The sequence below is a fragment of the Ursus americanus genome, chromosome 21 (genome assembly GCF_024610735.1).
Source record: "Ursus americanus isolate L20-20 chromosome 21, mUrsAme1.1.p, whole genome shotgun sequence".
In the NCBI taxonomy this organism is placed as follows: Eukaryota; Metazoa; Chordata; class Mammalia; order Carnivora; family Ursidae; genus Ursus; species Ursus americanus.
The window spans coordinates 58,648,333-58,670,712 of record NC_142147.1 but is presented as its reverse complement, the minus strand read 5'-3'; the positions used below and the strand labels follow the sequence as shown (position 1 = coordinate 58,670,712).

Sequence of the window (22,380 nt, the reverse complement as noted above, 5' to 3'; positions counted from 1 at the left end):
GCGGGCGCGAGCCCTGATCACCTAGGCAACGACCCAGCCACACCGGGACTGGCTCAGGGACCTAGTGTCGTAGTGGGCTGCGGGCCTCGAGCCGCGGCTTGATCCGAGTCTGGGCGTTTCTCGTGAGCTGCAGAGGATGGGGCGGGACTTCCGTCGTCGCCAGGGCACTCTTCACTTCGTGGTTGGTGGGTTGCTTGGCAGGTGGCCGCTGGGACCAGAGATGCGGGACGGGAAGTGCCGGGACCGTCACCGCACCACTGCACGCACTTTTACCCCTCCGCTAATGGCCCCTCCTTCCTGAGCCGTGGTTTCGCCGGATGTAGAACGGAGGTAACGAGGCCCCACACTCCGTCTTCGTCCCACGGCCCCCAGGCTCCCAGGTCCTTGGGTGTATTCCGTACTGGGGAAGACTAAGGCCTTTAGTGCGACCGTCAGCCCGCGGTCACCTCGGGCAGTGGGGGGTTTAAGGGTTTGAATGAGTCCTCATTGCTTGTCCCTGTCGCCGCCTCGCACGGTCCCGCCCAACCCACAGACTGACCAGGCCAAGCAGCGTCGCTGATGGACCCGGGGCAGGTGAGTGGAGGGTGCGCCAGCCCCTCACCCGCTGGGATCCCTGTCCTCCTGATCCTGGAGCCCCTGTACAGAGAATAGTGGTGTCCTGAACTTTTCACCTACACTTGAGTCTGGAGCCCAGAGATTCACTTTTCCTAGCATCCGGAATCCAGGCCGGAGGTAATATGGAGGGGTTCCCTGTTAGTTGGCAACCTCCTCAGGAGCTTTCCTGGTATAATCTGACACCAAACCCGTAGGTGGAGGGCAGGGAGAGAGTGAAGAAAGAGGCAGGTCACTGCAGATTAGTAGGTGGCTGGTTTAATAAGCAAGGACAGGTACATAGCAAGCTTGCCTTGGACAGCCACAAGAAGAGTAGACCTCCACATCAGCCCACTTTATCTTAAGTTTATACAGTATAGAGACCTTTTGGTTCAGTCATGTATACCATCCACATGGCTTCAGCACCACATCACAATCTCAAGGCTATGTCCCTGGGGGAATTTCTGGGAGTGGGGAAGAATACGCATTCCAAGGACCGGAGGTGATGAAAAGCCTCCCATTGCCCAGGTTCAGCTCATGCATGGGTCAACTGGCAGTCACATCCTCTTGATGACCTCCCCCTAACATTCACATTTCTGGAATCCTATGGGATAAGGTCTGGAAGGGTGTCCCAGGCACAGGGACCAGCATGTGCAAATTTCTTGGAGAGTATAAGATGAAAGTGTTCAGGGAACTGCAGGTCTGTATTTTGTCTGGTGCACATAGCAGGGGGACCGGTATTGACCTGGAATGGCAAGCTGAGGAGTTGGGACTCTATTCTGAGTGTGGTGGGAGTGTGGAAAGTTTAGAGCAGAAAAGGGAGGCGATCTGACTTAGGTCTTAATAAGCTCCCTCTGGATGCTGAGTGGAGAACAGATTTGGTCAGGGGGCAGTGGAGGTGAGGCTGAAGGCAGGAAGACCACACGGTCTTCCATTGAGTGACTGCAGTAGTTTAGGTGTGTGTGCTTTTGGACCAAACGTGGAACTAGGAGAAACAATTTTGGCTCTTGAACTTTTTAACTAGGGTGGGCTAGATCTCCTGCTGTGAGATAGTGAGATATGAGGGTTGACCCAGATAGGTTTTTCAGTTGTGGAAGTTAGTGTGAGTCGGTATCAGAGGGAAGATAAAGAGTTGGGTTTTGGCCATATTGTATTTGAGGTATCCTGCAGACTCCCAAATTGAGGTACCAAGTATGCTTTATATAAAAGCCCAGCCTGGAGACATCCAAGGGATGAAGACTTGTGTGTGGACATTATGTGTGGCTGTGGGTTGACCAGAATGGTGACCAAGCCTCTGACCAGAGACTAGACCTGGGATGCAAAAATGAAGCATGAAAGTAACAGAGGTAGAATGACAGTGAGGCCTGAGGTGAGACTGGTTTACCTCTCTACAGCTCACCAGGTTTTTGTGGCCATCCTCCTTGGGGCCTGGGGGTGGGGGGCAGTGGGTGTCAGGCTGGAGAATAATCAGGGGCAGAAAGGGTCAGTCTAAGCTAAGAGTCCCCAAGCCAAGGGTGGGGGGCAGTAGGTCTGGGATTTCTCTGTTAGGAAGAGTGAGAACAGCTATGACTGGTGAGGGGACAGCATGTACAAGGACAGAGGTGGAAGAGAGTAGGGGTGTTTAAGATCTACTCATGGTTCTGGGGAACTGAAGGCTGAAGCACAGGGCTAGGAGGGGAGGCATTAACTAGAAGTGATGGCTGTTTCTGGCAGTCATGGTTTTGGAGATGTGGGGCAAGCCAGGCTCAGTGTTGGATCCTGGTTGCCTTCGTTGGGTGTGCTATGTGTATGGTGGGATATAGGGACCAGGGAGATGTCCTGTGGTGTGGACAGGGATTGGGGTGGGGGTGGGGTATGTGTGTAGATATGATGATGGTGTAGTCCAAAGAGCGTCACGTACAAAGTAAGGGAATCTGAACCAGTGTGCTCAGGGCCCTGGTACTAGAGGCTTAAGGGAGAAAAGAGAGTCTGAATTTTTTTATGCTTGGAAGGTGTGATCTCGAGAGACAAGAGACACAACACAAGAGAGCTTGTTTAGTGGGGGGAGGGGTTCTTGGCCAGCCCAGAGCTCAGACAGCATCTGTCTGTCCACCTTTTTGTTCCTCTGGATTGTGTTGGCCTGGATACAGTGGCCAGTGGGACTACAAGGAGAGAGGGACACCAGTGGTGCCAGGGCCTCTTATCTCCTCTGAGGTGGGGGCCCGAGGAGGAGGAGGAGCTGCAGGTGAGTGAGGGAAGGATGGACTGAGGGGGTCACAAGAAGAGGAGATGCCAGTGGTAGATGTGGCAGAAGTCCGAGTCATAGGTGAAGGGCCTGGATGAGTCCATTTAACTATTTTGTTTGTTTTTCAGTCCTTCCATTGGCCTCCTGGCTTAGTTCTCTCGTCATTGCGGAGCCCAGTGACCTTTGAAGATGTGGCCGTGTACTTTTCCAAGGAGGAGTGGGGGCTTCTTGATGCAAGCCAGAGGCACCTGTACCACAATGTGATGCTGGAGAACTTTGAGCTCATGACCTCACTTGGTAAGGTCATCCCTCATCCCTTCTCCCTCAGCCTTAGGCAACTGCTAATATACTTTATGACTATGTATATTTGCTTATGTAGACATTTCATATAAAAGGAATCACACAGTGTATGTTTTTCTGTGAATGGCTTTCACTTAGCATAATATATTTGAGGTTCATCCATGTTGTAACACATATCAGGACTTCATTTTTATGGCCAAATAATATTCTATTGTGTAGATATACCACAGTTTATTTATTCATTCATCAGTTGATTGGGCATTTGTCTTGTTTCCACTTTTTTTGGGTGTTACAAAAAATGTTGCTATGAACATTCAAGTCCAAGTTTTTGCATAAGTATGTTTTAATTTCTTTTGGGTAGTTGACTAGAAATGGAATTGCCAAAGTGTTTTCCAAATTGGCAGCACCGTTTTATATTTCCACAGCAGTGTATGAGTATTCCAAGTTTTCTACTTCCTTATCGAAACTTATTATTGTCTGTTTTCCCATAGATACCTTAGTGAGTGTGAAGTGGTATCTCACTGTAGTTTTGATTTGTGTTTCTTTAATGACTATTGATGTTGAGCAACTTTTCATGTGCTTATTGGCCATTTGTCCTCCTCTTTGTCCTTGCCTCTAGTAAGACCTTCTTTGTTCTGTAGCTTGTCTAGGCCCTGTCCTGCACAGTAGGCTCTTCACTCTTATTCTGGGCCGGATGGCTTGTCACCATCCCTTGGACCCACTCCTGTATATGTCAGTCACACATTTCTAACGAAGTCACCCTTTCCACTAAGTGGAACCCTCAGTTTGCCAGAAACTTCTCTGCTTTCAGGTTGTTGGCATGGAGTGGAAGATGAGGGGGACCATTCCAAGCAGAATACTTCTGTAGAAGGGATGTCACAGGTCAGGATCCCCAGTGCAAATCCTTCCACCCAGAAGGCTGACACCTGTGATATGTGTGGCCCATTCTTGAAAGATATTTTGCACCTGGATGAACATCAAGGAACATATCCTGAGGAGACCCTCTACACATGTGGAACATGTGGTAGAGAATTTTGGTTCAGTGCAAACCTTCACCAGCACCAGAAGGAGCTCAGTGGAGAAAAGCCCTTCAGATGGGACAAGGACAAGGACTCATTTGTGGAAAATCTTACAGTCCACCTATCAGAGAAGCCCTTCACTTGTGGGGAAGGTGGTAAGGATGCCTTGGACAGCCATGACTTCTTCCAGCACTCAGCCATTGACAGCAGCAGAAAGCCACAAAGGACCACAGAGTGCAGGGAGACCTTTTCACACAGCTCTAATCTTGAGCAGCTCCCAGAAGTCCATACTACACAGAAACTCTTTAAGTGCAGCAACTGTGGAAAAGCCTTTCAGAAGACCTCCACCCTCCTCAACCACCTGAGAACTCACTCTAAAGAGACACCATTTAGATGCCCAACAGTTGGAAATTCCTTAGAGGAGAAATCAACCCTTGTTAATCACCAAAAATATCATGATCGAGAAACATGTCATGTGTGTAAAGCATGTGGGAAGACCTTCAGTCACCCTTCTAAACTGAGGAAGCACCAGAAATTTCACACCGGAGTAAAACATTATGAGTGCAGTGATTGTGGGAAGACCTTCAACCACAAACTCACACTTGTTCATCACCAGAGAATTCACACAGGAGAAAGGCCTTATGAGTGCAGTGAATGTGGAAAAGCCTTTAATAACAGGTCACACCTCACTCGGCATGAGAAAGTTCACACTGGAGAAAGGCCTTTTGAGTGCAGCAAATGTGGAAGAGCCTTCAGCCAAAGCTCCAATTTCCTTCGACATCAGAAAGTTCACACTCAAGTGAGACCTTATGAGTGCAATCAATGTGGTAAAGCCTTCAGCCGCAGCTCTGCCCTCATTCAGCACTGGAGAGTTCACACTGGAGAAAGGCCTTATGAGTGCAGTGAGTGTGGAAGAGCTTTTAACAATAACTCCAACCTTGCTCAGCACCAGAAAGTTCATACTGGAGACCGGCCTTTTGAGTGCAGTGAATGTGGAAGAGACTTCAGCCAAAGCTCCCACCTCCTTCGACATCAGAAAGTTCATACTGGAGAACGGCCTTTTGAGTGCACCGAATGTGGGAAAGCCTTCAGCAATAGCTCTACCCTCATTCAGCACCAGAAAGTGCATACTGGGCAAAGGCCTTATGAATGCAGTGAATGTAGAAAGGCCTTCAGCCGCAGCTCCAGCCTGATTCAGCACTGGAGAATTCACACTGGGGAAAGGCCTTATGAGTGCAGTGAATGTGGGAAAGCCTTTGCTCACAGTTCCACTCTCATTGAGCACTGGAGAGTTCACACAAGAGAAAGGCCTTATGAGTGCAGCGAATGTGGGAAATTCTTTAGCCAGAACTCCATTCTCATTAAACATCAGAAAGTTCACACTGGAGAAAGGCCTTATGAGTGCAGCAAATGTGGGAAATTCTTTAGCCGAAAGTCCAGCCTCATTTATCACTGGAGAGTTCACACTGGAGAAAGGCCTTATGAATGCAGTGAATGTGGGAGAGCCTTCAGCAATAACTCTCACCTGGTTCGTCACCAAAGAGTTCACACGCAGGAAAGGCCCTATGAGTGCAGTCAATGTGGGAAAGCCTTTAGTGAAAGATCTACACTTGTTCGACACCAGATAGTTCATACTAGAGAAAGGACTTATGAGTGTGGCCACTGTGGGAAAATCTTCAGCCGCCTCTGCAATCTTGCTCAGCATAAAAGGATTCATAACTGAATGGAGCCTTATGGAGATGGTCCTTCTGAGAAGATCTTCAGCCAAGTCAAACTTCATGCAGCAGAATACCAACAAAGAAGTTACCTGCATGTACCACTAGTGTGGAGAAGGCTTCAGAAGGTACTCTGCCCTTTCTGAGCAGCCCAGGGCTGAGCTCTCTTCCCTTTGGAGCATAAACCCCTTTCCAGCCTGCCTGGATCCAAATATTTGCAGCAGTCATCTACACATGCAGGGAGAAAACAGCTCCCTGTGCCTCCCTTCCCCTTTCCTGGAGGGAAACAGGAATGTCCTGGGCCCACTAGAATGACTTCATTCCCATTGCTTCTGGAAGAGTTAGGAACTGAACTTACCCCATGCTGGTCGAGGGGCCTCAAGGGATGTCCAGTTCGGGCTTCTCAGAAAGATGCACATTCCTCATGGATGTTGTCATGTCTGCATGTAACCCCAGTTATGTGTCCAATGAGTCCACACATCACCCTTCCCTGGAACCACTTATCTTGGTCTTCTCTGTTCTGCATGATAATAAAGACCTTAGTAATCAAGTTTTTTGTTTTTTGTTTTTTTTTTTAAGAGAGGGATGGAAGGGGAAGAGGGGGGAGAGAGAATTCTAAGCAGACCCAGGGCTCAAAATCACAACCCTGAGATCATGACATGAGCTGAAATCAACAGATGCTTAACTAAGTGAGCTACCCAGGTGCTCCCATCAAGTTACCTTTATTTTTATTTATTTATTTTTAGATTTTATTTATTTACTTGACACAGAGAGAGTACACAAGCAGGGGGTGTGGCAGGCAGAGGAGGACGGAGAAGCAGGCTCTCCACTGAGCAGAGAGCCTAATGTGGGGCTAGATCCCAGGACCCTGGGATCATGACCTGAGCTGAAGGCAGATGCTTAACCAACTGAACCACCCAGGCACCCCTCACATCACCTTTAATCTTGGGGGTTTTGATGGGGTAGATTGAAAAAAAAGTGGGTAGAGTGAGGGATGGCTGAGACAGGGCACCCAACATCTGCCTCGGGGTATAGAAGGAACATAGGGAGTTGCTCTGTGTTCTATTATGGCTTACTTTACAGTGCATCTGAAGGACTGGGAAAAACTGAAGGGCTCATAAAGTGAACATAGTGGCATATGTTTCAGAGTTACCTGAAGGCCGAGAGCTCCTGAAGAAGGAGGATGCTAGTCTGCAACATTAGAATGGTGTGTTAGATTAGGAGGCAGGTCCCTAGTTCCTAGAGAGATGTCTGGTTTCCCCATCTGAGGAGAAGCTGTCTTCTGGTTCCTAATAAGGAGATATGACCCTAGGAGGCCAGTAGAGGCCCAGTGGATACTGTATGTGGATAGAAAAACAATGGATGTGAATAGGGAGTTGGGGAGAGTAGTAAATTACAGCACTGCCACTGGGGACCAAGGAGCACCACCGTTCTCCATCAGCTGTGTAAGTGTTAGAACTACTGAGCCCCACAAAGGATGGGGCAAGTATAACTTAATCTGAGATCTACAGGGGTGATTTGGGAGCCATTGTTAGTACAGAAACACTGGGTTTGGAGCAGACTGCTAAACTAGAGGGAACTTGGGTGTTCTAAAGGTACATCAAAAAGTTCCAGATTGGGGCGCCTGGCTGGCTCAGCTGGTAGAGCATGCAACTCTTGATCTCGGGGTTGTTTGAGCCCCATGTTGGATGTAGAGATTACTTATAAATAAAATCTTTATAAAGAAAAAAAAAAAACCCTTCCAGATGACTATGGCCAAGTGAGGTAAGAGTGAAGAACTTCTCAAGACCTGCAGACCTATATATCACCCATAATGGAAATCCAGATGAATGTTTTATGAAGTCCTGTATTCTCCCTGGGCTGTTTGCCTCATGGCTATCACCACACAGGAACCTCATCAAGACGATAGAGCTTATGGTCTGGAGAATGGTTTATGTGAGTAGCCAGAGTTCTTAGAGAATCACATAGCCATGGCGTTCATTACTCCATTTCTGGTAGTGACCAAAGATACCTGTCCTTTTTAATGGTGGGGAGACAACATGGTGGAATTAATATGGGTTTCCGAGATCTCTTGGCTTTCTGGGAAGAACAAGATATTCAGATTTTTATGTGGCTTTTGATCTTATGTTAGAAGCCATTTCCTAAAACATTTTGTATAGTACAAAAGCACTTTACCAAAACCTGTGGGTGGACTATATATGTTCCCCTGGGCCCTTCCAGGAGACCTGGGAGAAGAAAAACCAAGAATTTTCTGACATGAGAGGCTTTGGTGTGCAGTGTCCATGCACACTGCATAGTGAATGGAAAGGCAGTGCTACTGCTCTCCGTTCTCAGGGTGACTTTTCCCAAAAGCCCAGAGGAGACAAGGAGTGATAGCCACATTAGAGGCAGAACCCGACAGGCTTGCAGTCATCAAAGATTACGGCAGGGCTGCTCAAGTATTCCCTAGCACAATGAGATGTTTGGGGGAATCCCCCACCCTGCTCAGGCCTTCCTTCCTGGATGTAATAATTGTCTTTTACCAACAGGGAAGACTCATGTGGGATTAGAGTTAAAGGCCAACTGAGCCACATGAGGAACAAGCCTTCTAAGCCAATGGGGGTAGGATAGACACTGGTCATCACAGCTCAATCCTTTCTACACTGTGTGGATGACGGGTTAGATCTCATTAAATGGCCCCCAGCTCATGGGTGAAGAACCTTCTGTGCTTTCCTTGAACAGGCCTGGTCTCCCACTGGGGCTCAGTACACAGCAACCAGTCTGTTGGGGAAGGAAGATGTTTGCCAGTGATGCCAGAACACTCCAGGCAAAGGTCTCACGACTCTGACCTTTGAGCTGTCCTGGATACTAGCCTTTGTGGGGCTCAGTAGTTCCAACACTTTCAGCTCACTCAGTCCAGCAGGCAAGTGCCTGCAGGTTTTTGATGCAGTCTGTATACTGACACTGCGCATTCTGCCCTCGCTAATGAGAGTTCTCTGAGCTCCACCCAACAGTGCTTCCCTGCACTTGGACCTTTGCCTGTGACCTCCCCCATGAGGGACACTGTCTACTCAAACTTTCCCCACTTGCCACTCCTCCAATTCTGCTGCATTTTCTCTCCAAGTTGGTATCAGTTTCTCTCTTCTCGTTGATGCTTGAAACTTTGGCCTGATGCCAGGCCTCTGCTACACACACACACACACACACACACACACACACACACACGGCCAATAAGCACATGAAAGTTGCTCAACATCGTTAGTCATTAAAGAAACACAAATCAAAACTACAGTGACTTCACTTCACACCCACTAAGGTATCTATGGGAAAACAGACAATAATAAGTTTTGATAAGGAAGTAGAAAAATTGGAATACTCATACACTGCTGTGGAAATATAAAACAGTGCTGCCATTTTGGAAAACACATTTGGAAATAAACTGTGGTATATCTACACATTAGAATATTATTTGGCCATAAAAGCGAATGAAGTCCTGATATGTGCTACAACACAGATGAACCTCGAATATATTATGCTAAGAGAAAGCCATTCACGGAAAAACATATACTGTGTGATTCCTTTTATATGAAATGTCTAAATAAGCAAATATACATAGTCAGACACTTAACCAAATGAGCCACCCAGGCACCCCAAGTTCCCTGACTTTTTAAGCCTGACCGGGTTTCTACTCTGTGTGGTCATCACCTCTCCCTCCATTGGGGGGTTGGGGGATCGGGGAGAAGAATCACCCGAGTCAGAGAAGGCAGCAGTGGTTTCCAGCCCCAACACATGCTACTGGCTGAGCACTGTGGCTCAAAGCAAGTCTAGGGTCACAGTTCTCTCTCTAAACATGCCTCCAAGTTAACATTCTCTTCTTGACAGGAAGCATAATTTTTGGACCAGGGACACATCTACAAACAGCACATAAGTTTTGCTGAACTGCTATAAATTGACCTTTTGGGAAATTAGTTTCCAAAATTCTTAAAATCAAAAGACCCCACAAAACAGAGAATATGGATGCATATGTTCATTCAACCACTTCTCTCCCTTGGCAGCAAAAACAATGAAGGCCATGGTGTGCACAGACACCAGGAGCACTGGCCACATCCCAGGACTGCAGGGTCTTCATCTTAGGACAGGGGTTAATGACCATGAGGTGAACATCCTGCTATCCCCAGTAAGGCAACAAAAGTCAGGGACCCCTCACCACAGAAGCCAGTCTGTCTCTTCATGAGCCCAGATTTGTTCTCAATCCCTGCACACCAGTGATCAGAACCCCCAATATTAAAGGTGGCTTAAACAATAAATCTTTTATTACCATACATTCCAGGGAAGTGTGAGACAGTCAGTTCCAGGGGTGGATACATCCATGACAGGTACCATGTGTCGTGTCATCCGTGTCCATGGAAATGATTAACCTTCTCTGGAAGCCCCCAGTAGACGCAGCTCAGCTACTCTTGACCAGAGCCTGGTCACAGACATAGCCAAACCAGTTGGGGGGGGGGGGAGGCGCATTCTTGGCTCCACCACTCATGATTCTTTCCTATACGGAGTGGGGACTAAGGACGTCTGCCATTCCAGAGCACGTTGAGATGACTCATGTACACCTTGGGCACCTGCCAGGTGGTGGAGGTGGGATGGCTTCCATCACAGAAACCAGCAGTGACTTTGACTGCCAACAGCCAAGGCAGGTCAGAGTGCAACCTAGCTCCTGATGCTTCCTACACACCTGCCAACACAGGGCACATGTTGGGGTATGCCAGGTCTAGCTTTCAAATGGCTACTCTCCTCAATCTGCTTTCTGGAGTGACGCCTTTCCTGTTGAACAAGCCGTGGCTACATGATTTCCAACATCCCCTGTCTTCTTACAGCCTTTCCCCAGTGTGGACTTTCTTGTGCTGAAGGAGGGTAGAACTATGTTTGAAGGCTTTCCCACATTCTGTACATTCATAGGATCTCTCTTCAGTGTGGAACTGCTGGTGCCGATTGCGGTAGGACCTGGTGGTGAAGGTCTTCCCACACAGGCTGCACTCATAGGGCCGTTCTCCAGTGTGAACTTTCCAGTGCTGATACAGGCCAGAGCGGGTCACATAAGTTTTCCCACATTGCTTGCACTCATAAGGCCTTTCTCCAGTGTGAACTCTCTGGTGAAGAATGAAGCTATGGTTGTATTTAAAGAACTTCCCACATTCCCTGCACTCATAGGGCCTTTCTCCAATGTGTACTTTCCGGTGCCGAATGAGAGTAGACAGAACACTGAAGGCTTTCCCACATTCGCTGCACTCATAAGGCCTTTCTCCAGTGTGAATTCTCTGGTGCAGAACAAGTGCATCTTTGCGGTTGAAGGTTTTGCCACACTCATCACACTTGAAAGGTTTGATGCCCGTGTGAACCTTCTGGTGCTTCCTCAGTTTAGATGGATAACTGAAGACCTTTCCACACTCATTACACACATGGCATGTTTCTCCAGAGTGAATTTTCTGGTAATTAACATGGGTGGATTTCTCCTTGGGGGCATTTCCACCTTTCAGGCATCTAAAGGGTCTCTCTTTGGGGTGAGTTATCAGATGGTCGAGGAGTGCAAAAGCCTTCAGGAAGGCTTTCCCACAGTCACTGCACTTGAAGGCCTTCTGTGTGGCATGGAGTTCCTGCTGCTGCTGGCAACTGGAGCTGGGCTGGAAGGCCTCCCCATGCTTGCTGTTCTTGTGTAGCTGCTCCTTGCTGTGTGTGGCCTGGTGCTGGAGCAGGCCTAAGGCAGCAGGGACGTCCTTCCCAGACTCCCCACACAGAAAGGGCCTCTCTGGTACGTAGATTCTGTAGCTCTTCATCTGCTCTGGAGAGGCTTCCTCATCCTCCAGTCTACATGGACAACCTGAAACAGAGAAAAGCCAGTTACTGAGAGCTAGATTAGAGGGAGGAGGCACCTTCATCACAAACACATGTCAGACATACCAAAAAGTCCACAAAATTGCCAGGAGGTTGCTAGGAAAAGTCTTGGTGAGAAAGGGCTGGCCCAGCAGAACAGGGCTCTGCCAAATCACAGAATACAAAAGACCTCAGCAGGGACGAGGACACAAGATGGGAGCAGTGCAGGGAGAAGAGGTGGGATCTTCAAGTCACTCCTTGCAATGGTTTCAAGCAGGGCCTCAGCCGCTGGCGACGGGTAGCACTGTGAAGAGGATGTGTTTGCTCCAATGAAAAGGCAACTGTAACAGAGTAGCTGGTGTTCAAGTATTATTTAAGGGTATGTACTGTACACATCTCAAGTCACCAGTGGACAGCTCTACACTGGCACAGAGGCCAGGGAGGTGGGTCGCCTAGGTCCTGAGAGTCATGGTAGGGATGGCAAGATCACACAAGTGTGTCCAGAAGGGAGAGGAAAGGTGGGAATAGTGTGTGGTCACTGGCCTCAGCACCAAAATGCCAGTGCACACAGATAGCCAGCATGCTGTGTAGCCCATCACTGAAACCAAGGCATTGCCCAGCCCTACTCACCAGGACCAGGACCCCTCCTGGCCTCAGCTCTGCTGCCCATAGTCAAGTCCACCATACTGGGCACCCAGAGCTCTTCTTCACTGTCCAGCTGGGCAACCACATGGGACCTTGAAGGTGCAAATCCTAGGAGAGAGAAAGGTAGTAAGAGGCCAGCCCAAGCCAAGGCTTGCCTATCCCCCCCATAGGAAGCTCATGTCATCATGCCAACCATGAAGGAAATGGACTATAAGAAAACAAACCTTGTCTGCACATTTAAAAATTTGTTAAGCAAGTAGACCCCATGTTGTGTTTTACCACAATTTATTTTGAATGAACCTTACATGAAGGTAAACTGACATAACTGAAGTAAAAAAACAGACAAACAATAATCGTTGGAGACTTCACCTTCTAACTTTCAATAATGGACAGAACCACTAGGAAGAAAACAAACAAGCATATAGCACTTGAATAACACTAGAAATCAACTAGACTTAACGGACATCTATAGAGCCTGCCACAGAACAACAGCAGGATACGTACTCTCACGTTCTCACATGCACATTAACAATCTCCAGAACAGACCACTTGCTAGGTCATAAAACAGGTCTCGATAGATTTCAGAGGACTGAAATCACACAAAGTATGTTCTCTGACCACAAAGGAATTAAAATAGAAATCAACAACAGAAAGAAATTTGGGAAATTCACAAATGTATGGAATTTAAATAAAACACTCCTAAATAACCACAAAGAAAACTACAAAGCACTTTGAGATGAATGAAAATGAAAACAAACACCAAAAGTAACGGGACATAGCAGTTCTTAGAGGGAAAATCAGAGCCATAAACATCTCCATCCTGTTTTACTCATGACGTGCTTTTTCTTGTTTTTTTTTTTTTTAAGATTTTGTTTATTTGAGACAGCAGAAGTGGGGCAGAGGGAGAGGCAGACTCCACGCTGAGCAGGGAGCCTGACGTGAGGCTGGATCCCAGGACCCCAGGGATCATGACCTGAGCCAAAGGCAAATGCTTAACTGACTGAGCCATGCCAGTGCCCCTACTCATAACACTTCTGACACCAAATGTGGGTAAGGTGTAGGGCGGGTTTTCCACACCACTTCTCCAACTCTCAGACACCAACGTGGTATCCAAGGAATTCAATTAAATTCTGATACTAACCACCTAGAATCGGCATCAGATCCCGCAGGTTAAGGGCTCAGTCCCACAAGACTGCCCCTACTTCAGATAACAGTTGGAAGTTCCAGACTCCCATTCTTCTGACCGACTGGCTATAAATCAGGGATTCCCACAATTATTGATCCCTTCTCAAGTTCAATAATTTGCTATAATGGCTCACAGAATTCAGGAAAAGAGTTTACTTAGAATTACTAGATTATTATAAAGTATACAACTCAGGAACAGCCCAACAGAAGAGATGCAAAGGGCAAAGTATGCCACGAGTGGAGATGAGTGGGGGGGGGGTGAGGAAGCAGAGGATAAGGGGCATCCGTGCCCTCCAGTGGCACCACTTTCCCAGCAACCTGAAGCTCTCTGAACCCTATCATTTAGGAGTTTCTATGGAGATTTCATTATGATGTATAATTAGTTAAATCATTGGCCAATTGTGATTGGTTCAGTCTCCAGCCCCTCTACTCTCCCCAGAGGCCAAAGTTGGGGACTGGAAGGATGCGGGTGGGGGAAGCTCAAAATCCAACTTCCCTATCATGCCAGCTCCTATCCTGAAGCTATCTAGGAGCTCCCAGCCACCAGTCATTCCATTAGCACACAAAAGACAATCTTATCACTTCAGGGATTTCAAGTGTTTTAGGAGCTGTGCTAGGAATTAGGGACAAAGACAAAATATATATTTATTATGTCACAGCTCCCATATTTAAAAAGATCTCAAACCAACAGCCTAGTCCTCAAGAAACAGGAAAAAGAAAAGCAACTAATCGCAAAGCTAGCAAAAGGAAGGAAATAATGAGCAGAGATTAATGAAATAAAGATTAGAAAAACAGAATCAATAAAACCAAAATTAGGATCTTTGAAAAGTTCAAAAATATTGAAAAACTGCTACCTAGACTGACAAGAAAAAATCGAAGAATCAATTTATTAAAAACGGGAATGAAAAAGGAGACATCACTATCAACATTACAAAACAGAAAGGACTGTAAGGAGATACTACTAATAACTGTATTATACCCCCACAAATTAGGTACCTGTGATAAAATGGACAAATTCCTAAAAAAGACACAAACTACCAAAACTGACTCAAGAAGAAATAGAAAGTCTAATTATACTTAAAAACAAACAAACAAAACAAACTTCCCCACAGGGGTGGGGGAAAAAAAAAAAGGTTAGGCCCAGAGGGCTTCACTGATAAATATTAACACTGAAATAAGAATTAGCACAAATACTTCACATGCTCTTCCAGAAAAAAGAAGAAAAGGGAACTTTTCCCAATTAATCCATTGAGGCCAAAATTACCCGCATGCTCAATCCAAACAAAGACATTATGAGAAAACTATACATTAATAAGTCTTATGAATATAGATACAAAACTCAACAAAATACCAGTAAACCAAATCCAGAAATACATAAAGGGTTATAAGCTATGACAGAGTGGAATTTGTCCTAGTAATGCAAGGTTGAACATATGAAAACCAATTACTGTAATATGCTGTGTTAATAGAATAGAGGATGAAAAAAAATCACATGACCATTTCAATAGATATGAGAAAGCACTAGACAAAATCTAATGATCTTTCATGATTAATGCACTCAACAAACTAAGAAAAGAAGGGAACTTCCTCACCTGTAAAGGGCAGCTGCAAAAAACCTACAGCTAACATCATACTTATTTGTGAAAGACTAAATGCTTTTCTCATAAGATTGGGAAGAAGACAAGGATGTCTACTCTCACCAATTCTATTCAGTAAGTACTGGAGGTTCAAGCCAGGTCAGTTAAGCAAAGGAAGAAGTAAAAGTATCTGTATCTGCAGATGACATGATGTCATATGTATGAAAAATACCAAGGAGTCCACAAATAAAACAAAACTATTAGAACTACCCATCCCGGGGCGCCTGGGTGGCACAGCAGTTAAGCGTCTGCCTTCGGCTCAGGGCGTGATCCCGGCATTCTGGGATTGAGCCCCACATCAGACTCTTCCGCTATGAGCCTGCTTCTTCCTCTCCCACTCCCCCTGCTTGTGTTCCCTCTCTGGCTGGCTGTCTCTCTGTCGAATAAATAAAAAAATCTTAAAAAAAAAAAAAAAAAAGAACTACCCATCCCAAAGCTACAGAATACACATTCTTCTCTAGTGCACATGGAACATTCTCCAGAATAGATCACAACCTGGGTCACAAATCAGGTCTCAACCGATACCAAAAGACTGGGATCATTCCCTGCATATTTTCAGACCACAATGCTTTGAAACTCGAACTCAATCACAAGAGGAAAGTTGGAAAGAACTCAAATACATGGAAGCTAAAAAGCATCCTACTAAAGAATGAATGGGTCAACCAGGAAATTACAGAAGAATTTAAAAAATTCACAGAAACAAATGAAAATGAAAACACAAACTGTTCAAAATCTTTAGGATGCAGCAAAGGTGGTCCTAAGAGGGAAGTATATAGCAATACAAGCCTTTCTCAAGAAACAAAGGTCTCAAATACACAACCTAACCCTACACCTAAAGGAACTGGAGAAATAACAGCAAATAAAGCCTAAACCCAGCAGGAGAAGAGAAATAATACAGATCAGAGCAGAAATCAATGAAATCAAAACGAAAAAAACAGAACAGATAAAAAAAACTAGGATCTGGTTCTTTGAAAGAATAAGATTGATAAATCCCTGGCCAGACTTATCAAAAAGAAAATAGAACGGACCCAAATAAATAAAATCCTGAATGAAAGAGGAGAGATCACAACCAACACTGAAGAAATACAATTATAAGAACATATTATGAGCAACTATATGCCAACAAATTAGACAATCTGGAAGAAATGGATGCAGTCCTAGAGGCGTATAAACTACCAAAACTGAAACAGGAAGATATAGAAAACGTGAACAGACCTATAACCAGCAAGGAAATTGAAGCAGTAATAAAAAAATCTCCCAACAAACAAGAGTACAGGGCCAGATGGCTTCCCAGGGGAATTCTACCAAACATTTAAAGGAGAATTAATACCTATTCTTCTGAAACTATTTCAAAAAACAGAAACGTTAGGAAAACTTCCAAACTCATTTTATGAAGCCAGCATTACCTTGATCCCAAAACCAGAAAAAGACCCCACCAAAAAGGAGAGTTACAGACCAATATTCCTGATGAACATGGATGCAAAAATTCTCAACAAAATACTAGCCAATAGGATCCAATGGTACATTAAAAGGATTATTCACCACGATGAAGTGGGATTTATTCCTGGGCTGCACGGTTGGTTCAACATCCACAAATCAATCAATGTGAAACACTACATTAATAAAAGAAAGCACAAGAACCATATAAGCCTCTCAATAGATGCAGAAAAAGCATTTGACAAAGTACAGCATCCTTTCTTGATTAAAACTCTTCACAGTGTAAGGATGGGGGTATGTACCTCAATATCATAAAAGCCACCTATGAAAAACCCACAGCAAATATCATTCTCAATGGGAAAAAACAGAGCTTTCCCCCTAACGTCAGGAACATGGCAGGGATGTTCCCACTCACCACTGCTGTTCAAGATAGTACTAGAAGTCCTAGCCTCAGCAATCAGACAACAAAAAGAAATAAAAGGCACCCGAATCGGAAAAGAAGAAGTCAAAACTCTCACTCTCCGCAGATGTTATGATACTTTATGTGGAAAACCCAAAAGACTCCACCCCAAAACTGCTAGAACTCATACGGGAATTCAGTAAAGTGGCAGGATATAAAATCAATGCACAGAGATCAGCTGCATTTCTATACACCAACAACGAGACAAAAGAAAGCGAAATTAAGGAGTCGATCCATTTACAATTGCACCAAAAACCTAGGAATAAATCTAATCAAAGAGGCAAAGGATCTGTACTCATAAAACTATAGAATACTCATGAAAGAAATTAAGGAAGACACAAAGAAATGGAAATGGAAAGAAATGGAAAAACGTCCCATGCTCATGGATTGGAAGAATATTGTGAAAATATCTATGCCACTTAGAGCAATCTACACATTCAATGCAATCCCTATCAAAATACCATCAACTTTTTTCACAGAGCTGGAGCAAATAATCCTAAAATTTGTATGGAACCAGAAAAGACCCAGAATAGCCAGAGGAATGTTGAAAAAGAAAACTAAAACTGATGGCATCACAATTCCGGACTTCAAGCTCTATTACAAAGCTGTCATCATCAAGACAGTATGGTACTGGTACAAAAACAGGTACATAGATCAATGGAACAGAACAGAGAACTCAGAAATGGACTCTCAACTCTATGGTCAACTAATCTTCGACAAAGCAGGAAAGAATATACAATGGAAAAAAAGACAGTCTCTTCAACAAATGGTGTTGGGAAAATTGGACAGCCACATGCAGAAAAATGAAACTGGACCATTTCCTTACACCATACACAAAAATAGACACAAAATGGATGAAAGACCTAAATGTGAGACAGGAATCCATCAAAATCCTTCAGGAGAACACAGGCAGCAACCTCTTCAACCTCAGCCACAGCAACTTCTTCCTGGACACATTGCCAAAGACAAGGGAAGCAAGGGCAAAAATGAACTACTGGGACTTCAACAAGATAAAAAGCTTTGGCACAGCAAAGGAAACAGTCAACAAAACTGAAAGACAACTGACAGAATGGGAGAAGATATTTGCAAATGACGTATCAGATAAAGGGCTAGTATCCCAAATCTATAAAGAACTTATCAAACTCAACACCCCAGGAACAAATAATCCAATCAAGAAATGGGCAGAAGACATGAACAGACATTTCTGCAAAGAAGACATACAAATGACCAACTGACACATGAAAAAGTGCTCAACATCACTCGGCATCAGAGAAATACAAATCAAAACCACAATGAGATATGAACTCACACCAGTCAGAATGCTAAAATTAAGACAGGGAACAACAAATGTTGGAGAGGATGTGGAGAAAGGGGGACCCTCTTACACCGTTGGTGGGAATGCAACTCTGGAAAACAGTATGGAGGTTCTTCAAAAAGTTGAAAATAGAACTACCCTAAGACTCAGCAATTGCACTACTGTGTATTTACCCCAAAGATACAAATGTAGTGATCCAATGGGGCACCTGCACCCCAATGTTTATAGCAGCAATGTCCACAATAGCCAAACTATGGAAAGAACCCAGATGTCCATTGACAGATGAATGGATAAAGAAGATGTGGTGTATATATACAATGGAATATTATGCAGCCATCAAAGAAAATGAAATCTTACCACTTGCAACAACGTGGATGGAACTAGAGGGTATTATGCTAAACGAAATAAGTGAATCAAAGAAAGACAATTATCATACGATCTCACTGATATGTGGAATTTGAGAAATAAGGCAGAGGATCATAGGAGAAGAGAGGAAAAAATGAAACAAGAAGAAACCACAGAGGGAGACAAACCATAAGACTCTTAATCTCAGGAAACAAACTGAGGGTTGCTGGAGTGGAGGGGGGGTGGGAGGGATGGGGTGGCTGTGTGATGGACATTGGGGAGGGTATGTGTTGTGGTGAGCGCTGTGTATTGTGTAGGACTGATGAATCACAGGCCTGTTCCCCTGAAACAAATAATACATTACATGTTAATAATAATTTTTAAAAAATGAAATATGACTTAAAAACTATTAGAACTAATAAATGAGTTTAGCAAGACTACAGGACACAAAATCAGTATACAAAAATTTGTATTTCTTTATACTAGCACTGAACAATCTAAAATGAAATTAAGAAAACAATTCCACTTAAAATTGCATCAGAAGGAATAAAATCCCTAGGAATAAATTTACACTTGTACATTGAAAACTACAAACCACTGCTGAAAGAAGTTAAATAAGACTAAATAAATGGAAAGATATCTCATGTTCATGAATTGAAAGATACTAAGATGGCAATCCTCCCCAAATTGATCTACTGATTCGAATTCATGGCTCAAGTTTGGCCCAGGGAGAGCCCTATAAAATCTCCTTTGAAGGAAGGTGACACCCAGAGCACAGAGGGGCCATGACTTCAGCAGAGTCACTGAGAGAGGCAGCTGAGTGGAATTCGTCAGGCAAACTGTAAATACCTGCACCCACCTCCTGCTGTTGAGGCTGCTAACAAGGCTGCTAAGAAGGAGGCAGAGGAAGAACACACAGCCCAATGCCAGTACTCACAGCACCAACCACAGGGAACCTGGGAAGGAAGCAGCCTCTGTGGTGGGGCTTTGGGATGAACACACCTTCCTAAGGGGAAAAGGGAGAGGTGGTCAGCCTGCCAGGGAAGAGTGCGAGACTTACCCAGCGAGCCAATAAGTGCAAAGTTCTCTAGCATCACATCCCGGTACAGGCTCCTCTGGGTCAGATTAAGGAGCCCCCACTCCTCCCGGGAGAAATACACAGCCACATCCTCAAAGGTCACCAAGCCCTGTAATGATTGATTCAACTGAGGCTTAGGGGTCAATAGTGGGCAGAAAAGCCAACCAAAACATGGACAGGGGAACACATCCAGGCCCTTGATCAGTGTCTCAGGGTCCTGCCATACGTCTCACTGACATCATCTTTCCCTTTGAGCCCCAAACCCCCATTTCCACCCCAGGCATACCCTCTACCTCCCTCCTCCTACGACCCATACCTCAGAGGATTGCCAGTTTACTCTTGGACTCTGCATCCTGCCCACAGCAACAACAGGCTGGTGACCAGAGAGATGCCATCTGTGTACCAGCCAGACACACAGGGCCCACCCTACCTCCTGTCAGCCAATTCCCTCTATGCCCAGAGATCACCTCCCAGAGGCAACCAAACCTATGCTCACCCTTGTCTCTTGGGTCCCACTCAGTACCTGGTCCCAGCCCTTCCAGTTTGCCCTCCTGCCTGACATGCACATAAGCCTTTGTACCACAGCATGTTACAGCTCCACACCCCCAGCACAATCTCACCGGTTCACCCCATTGGCAACTCACCTGGACTCCCCCACATGCTCATTCTGCACATGGTGTCTTCAGAGTGACACCACTGAGAGCAACCACAATCCCATCCTACCCCAGTCGAACCCCACTCCTTCGTGGTTCATTGCTAAGGGCATCCCCCCGCTCTGCACTGAAGACCTCCCCACCCAGACCTGTTCCTAGCTTCAACCCTCAGCTCACCAGACCACACACGGACCTCGGGGACCCCTGGCCCTCTTCCACCTCCGCCTTTGTCTAGGCTGTCCCCTCACCTGCCACAGCCCTCCCCACTTCTCCTGAGCTCCTTCAGAACCCGGACCCACCGGGTGGGGATCGGGGTTGTCAAAGCCCGGCGCACCTTCCACTCACCAGCGCCTCCTCGGCCATCACAAGCTGTGGGCGGAGCATGGCCCCGACCGGCGCCGAATTTCGGCCTGTTCAGCTGAACTCCGTACCTGCCCCCCTCCTTGGGCGCAGGAACCTCCGGCCGACCGTGGAACCTTCGAAGCTAGGTCTAAATGTGCCCAAACCCAGGGAGCCGCCTGTGGGAGGCTCAGACCCTCCCGCGCCGGCTCCGCAGTGGGCAACGCCGAGTCTCAGGAAAAGGGGGTCATTCCCGGGAGTCACGGAGCGTGCACAGGCGCGACGGGCTCCCCGCCCCTGTCCTCCGCGGTGCGGCCTCTAAAAGAAGTCGGCCCGCCGCGCAGCTCTCGAAGTACGCGTCCCGACCCACAGCGGCAAAAAGAGCACCTCGAGGGCAACGCCGGAAATCCCGCCGCCTCAGCTGCTTCACTGACTTAGCCCCCGCGTCCCTTTAGGACCTCATTTCCCAGCGCCCCTTGCGGTGCCGCTTGCTCGTTGCCAAGGCGACGGGGAGGGCCCTGCTGGGCGCTCGTGCCGCTGTAGCCAGTGACGGCCCAGGACAGGAACGTTTGAAGAGCCGCGCGGGTGGAGGAGGGACTTCCGGCGCGGGACTCTTCCCTCAGAGCGACACCCGGGGGACGGCCAGCGAGGCTGCGTGGAGGGCGGAGTCTGAGAGGCTCTTCTGGGCGGAGGAAACCGGAGTAGGGAAGGGGTGAGCGAGCCGTACGCTGTGTTCGCGCCGGGAGCGCACCAAGTGTCCCGAGCCCTGGCGTCCCAGGCCGTAGAGAGGTGACACCTTCGGGCCTCCCCTCGGTCAAAGCCCGTCGTGCCCGCGACCGCCGGGGAGCCATCGCGCTTGACGCCATGTCCGCCTCACAGAGCAGGAGACAGAGCTCAGAAAAGACTCTCCAGGGGCTCCTGGGGGGCTCGGTCGGTGCAGCGTCTGCCTTCCGCTCGAGCCGTGATCCCGAGGTCGTGGGATAGAGCCCCGCGGGCTCCCTGCTCAGCGGGGAGCCTGCTTCTCCCTCTCCCTCTGCCATCGCGCCCCCGCCCCCCGCTTATACTCTCTGGCTCTATCTCTCTGTCAAAATAAATAAATAAATAAAATCTTTTTTAAAAAAGGGGGGGGGGAGATTCTCCGAGTTCAATGAGCAGCTGGGGACCAGCGGCCAGGGGACATTGGCAGGAGGGGGGCGGTGTTGGGAAAAATCAGCAGTTGGATTTTAGAAGTGTTGAGTCTTCGGTGCCTGGGCCACTGGACTCAGGCAGGTCTGGGGTTCTGGGGATGGGTGTGGCACATGGTCACAGGACAGTAGGCTGGTAGCCTGCCCCGTGTCAAGCCATGGTGCCGACTCTAGTAGGCGGCCTTGTGGAGGAGGGTGAGCGTGTTGTTGATGTCGGGGAGAAGGGTCCTGGGCACATCCAGATAGGAGGCTGGCAGGAGAAGAACCCAGCTCCTGGATGTCTTGCACTGAATTCAGACGCATGCCTCCTGGAGGATGTGGTACTGAGCTCCTAGGAAGAACAGAGCACTTAGACGAGTCCCAGAGAAGCCTACCCCAGGGTGATGCTTGAGAACTTTGCACTGCTGGC

General features: G+C 46.8%; 2 protein-coding genes across 7 annotated transcripts; one reads left to right on the top strand and one right to left on the bottom strand.

The window, feature by feature from the left end:
- Window positions 1–88: 88 nt before the first annotated feature.
- LOC123776614 (uncharacterized) lies at window positions 89–5,857 on the top strand. 3 transcript variants are annotated; one of them, XM_045772717.2, is made up of 4 exons: window positions 89–330; window positions 533–573; window positions 2,944–3,112; window positions 3,927–5,857. In XM_045772717.2, the coding sequence occupies exons 2-4, from the start codon at window positions 559–561 to the stop codon at window positions 5,855–5,857; spliced, it is 2,115 nt and encodes a 704-aa protein (XP_045628673.1). In that variant the 5' UTR covers window positions 89–330; window positions 533–558. The 3 variants fall into 3 exon arrangements, with proteins under 3 accessions (XP_045628673.1, XP_087709392.1, XP_045628664.2); XM_087853266.1 differs by having other exon boundaries at window positions 89–573; XM_045772708.2 differs by lacking the exon at window positions 533–573 and having other exon boundaries at window positions 159–330.
- On the bottom strand, window positions 5,719–21,495 carry ZNF584 (zinc finger protein 584). 4 transcript variants are annotated; one of them, XR_015720818.1, is made up of 5 exons: window positions 20,794–21,495; window positions 19,778–19,904; window positions 12,324–12,446; window positions 10,147–11,700; window positions 5,719–6,369 (listed from the first exon to the last, which is right to left on the bottom strand). XR_015720818.1 is itself a non-coding variant. In XM_045773190.2 (4 exons), exons 1-4 carry the CDS (start codon window positions 20,830–20,832, stop codon window positions 10,694–10,696), a joined length of 1,296 nt encoding a protein of 431 aa, XP_045629146.1. In that variant the 5' UTR covers window positions 20,833–21,495; the 3' UTR covers window positions 5,719–10,693. The 4 variants fall into 4 exon arrangements, 3 of the variants coding, with proteins under 3 accessions (XP_045629146.1, XP_087709451.1, XP_045629153.1); XM_045773190.2 differs by having other exon boundaries at window positions 5,719–11,700; XM_087853325.1 differs by having other exon boundaries at window positions 5,719–11,700; window positions 20,783–21,493.
- Between the last annotated feature and the right edge of the window lie 885 nt (window positions 21,496–22,380).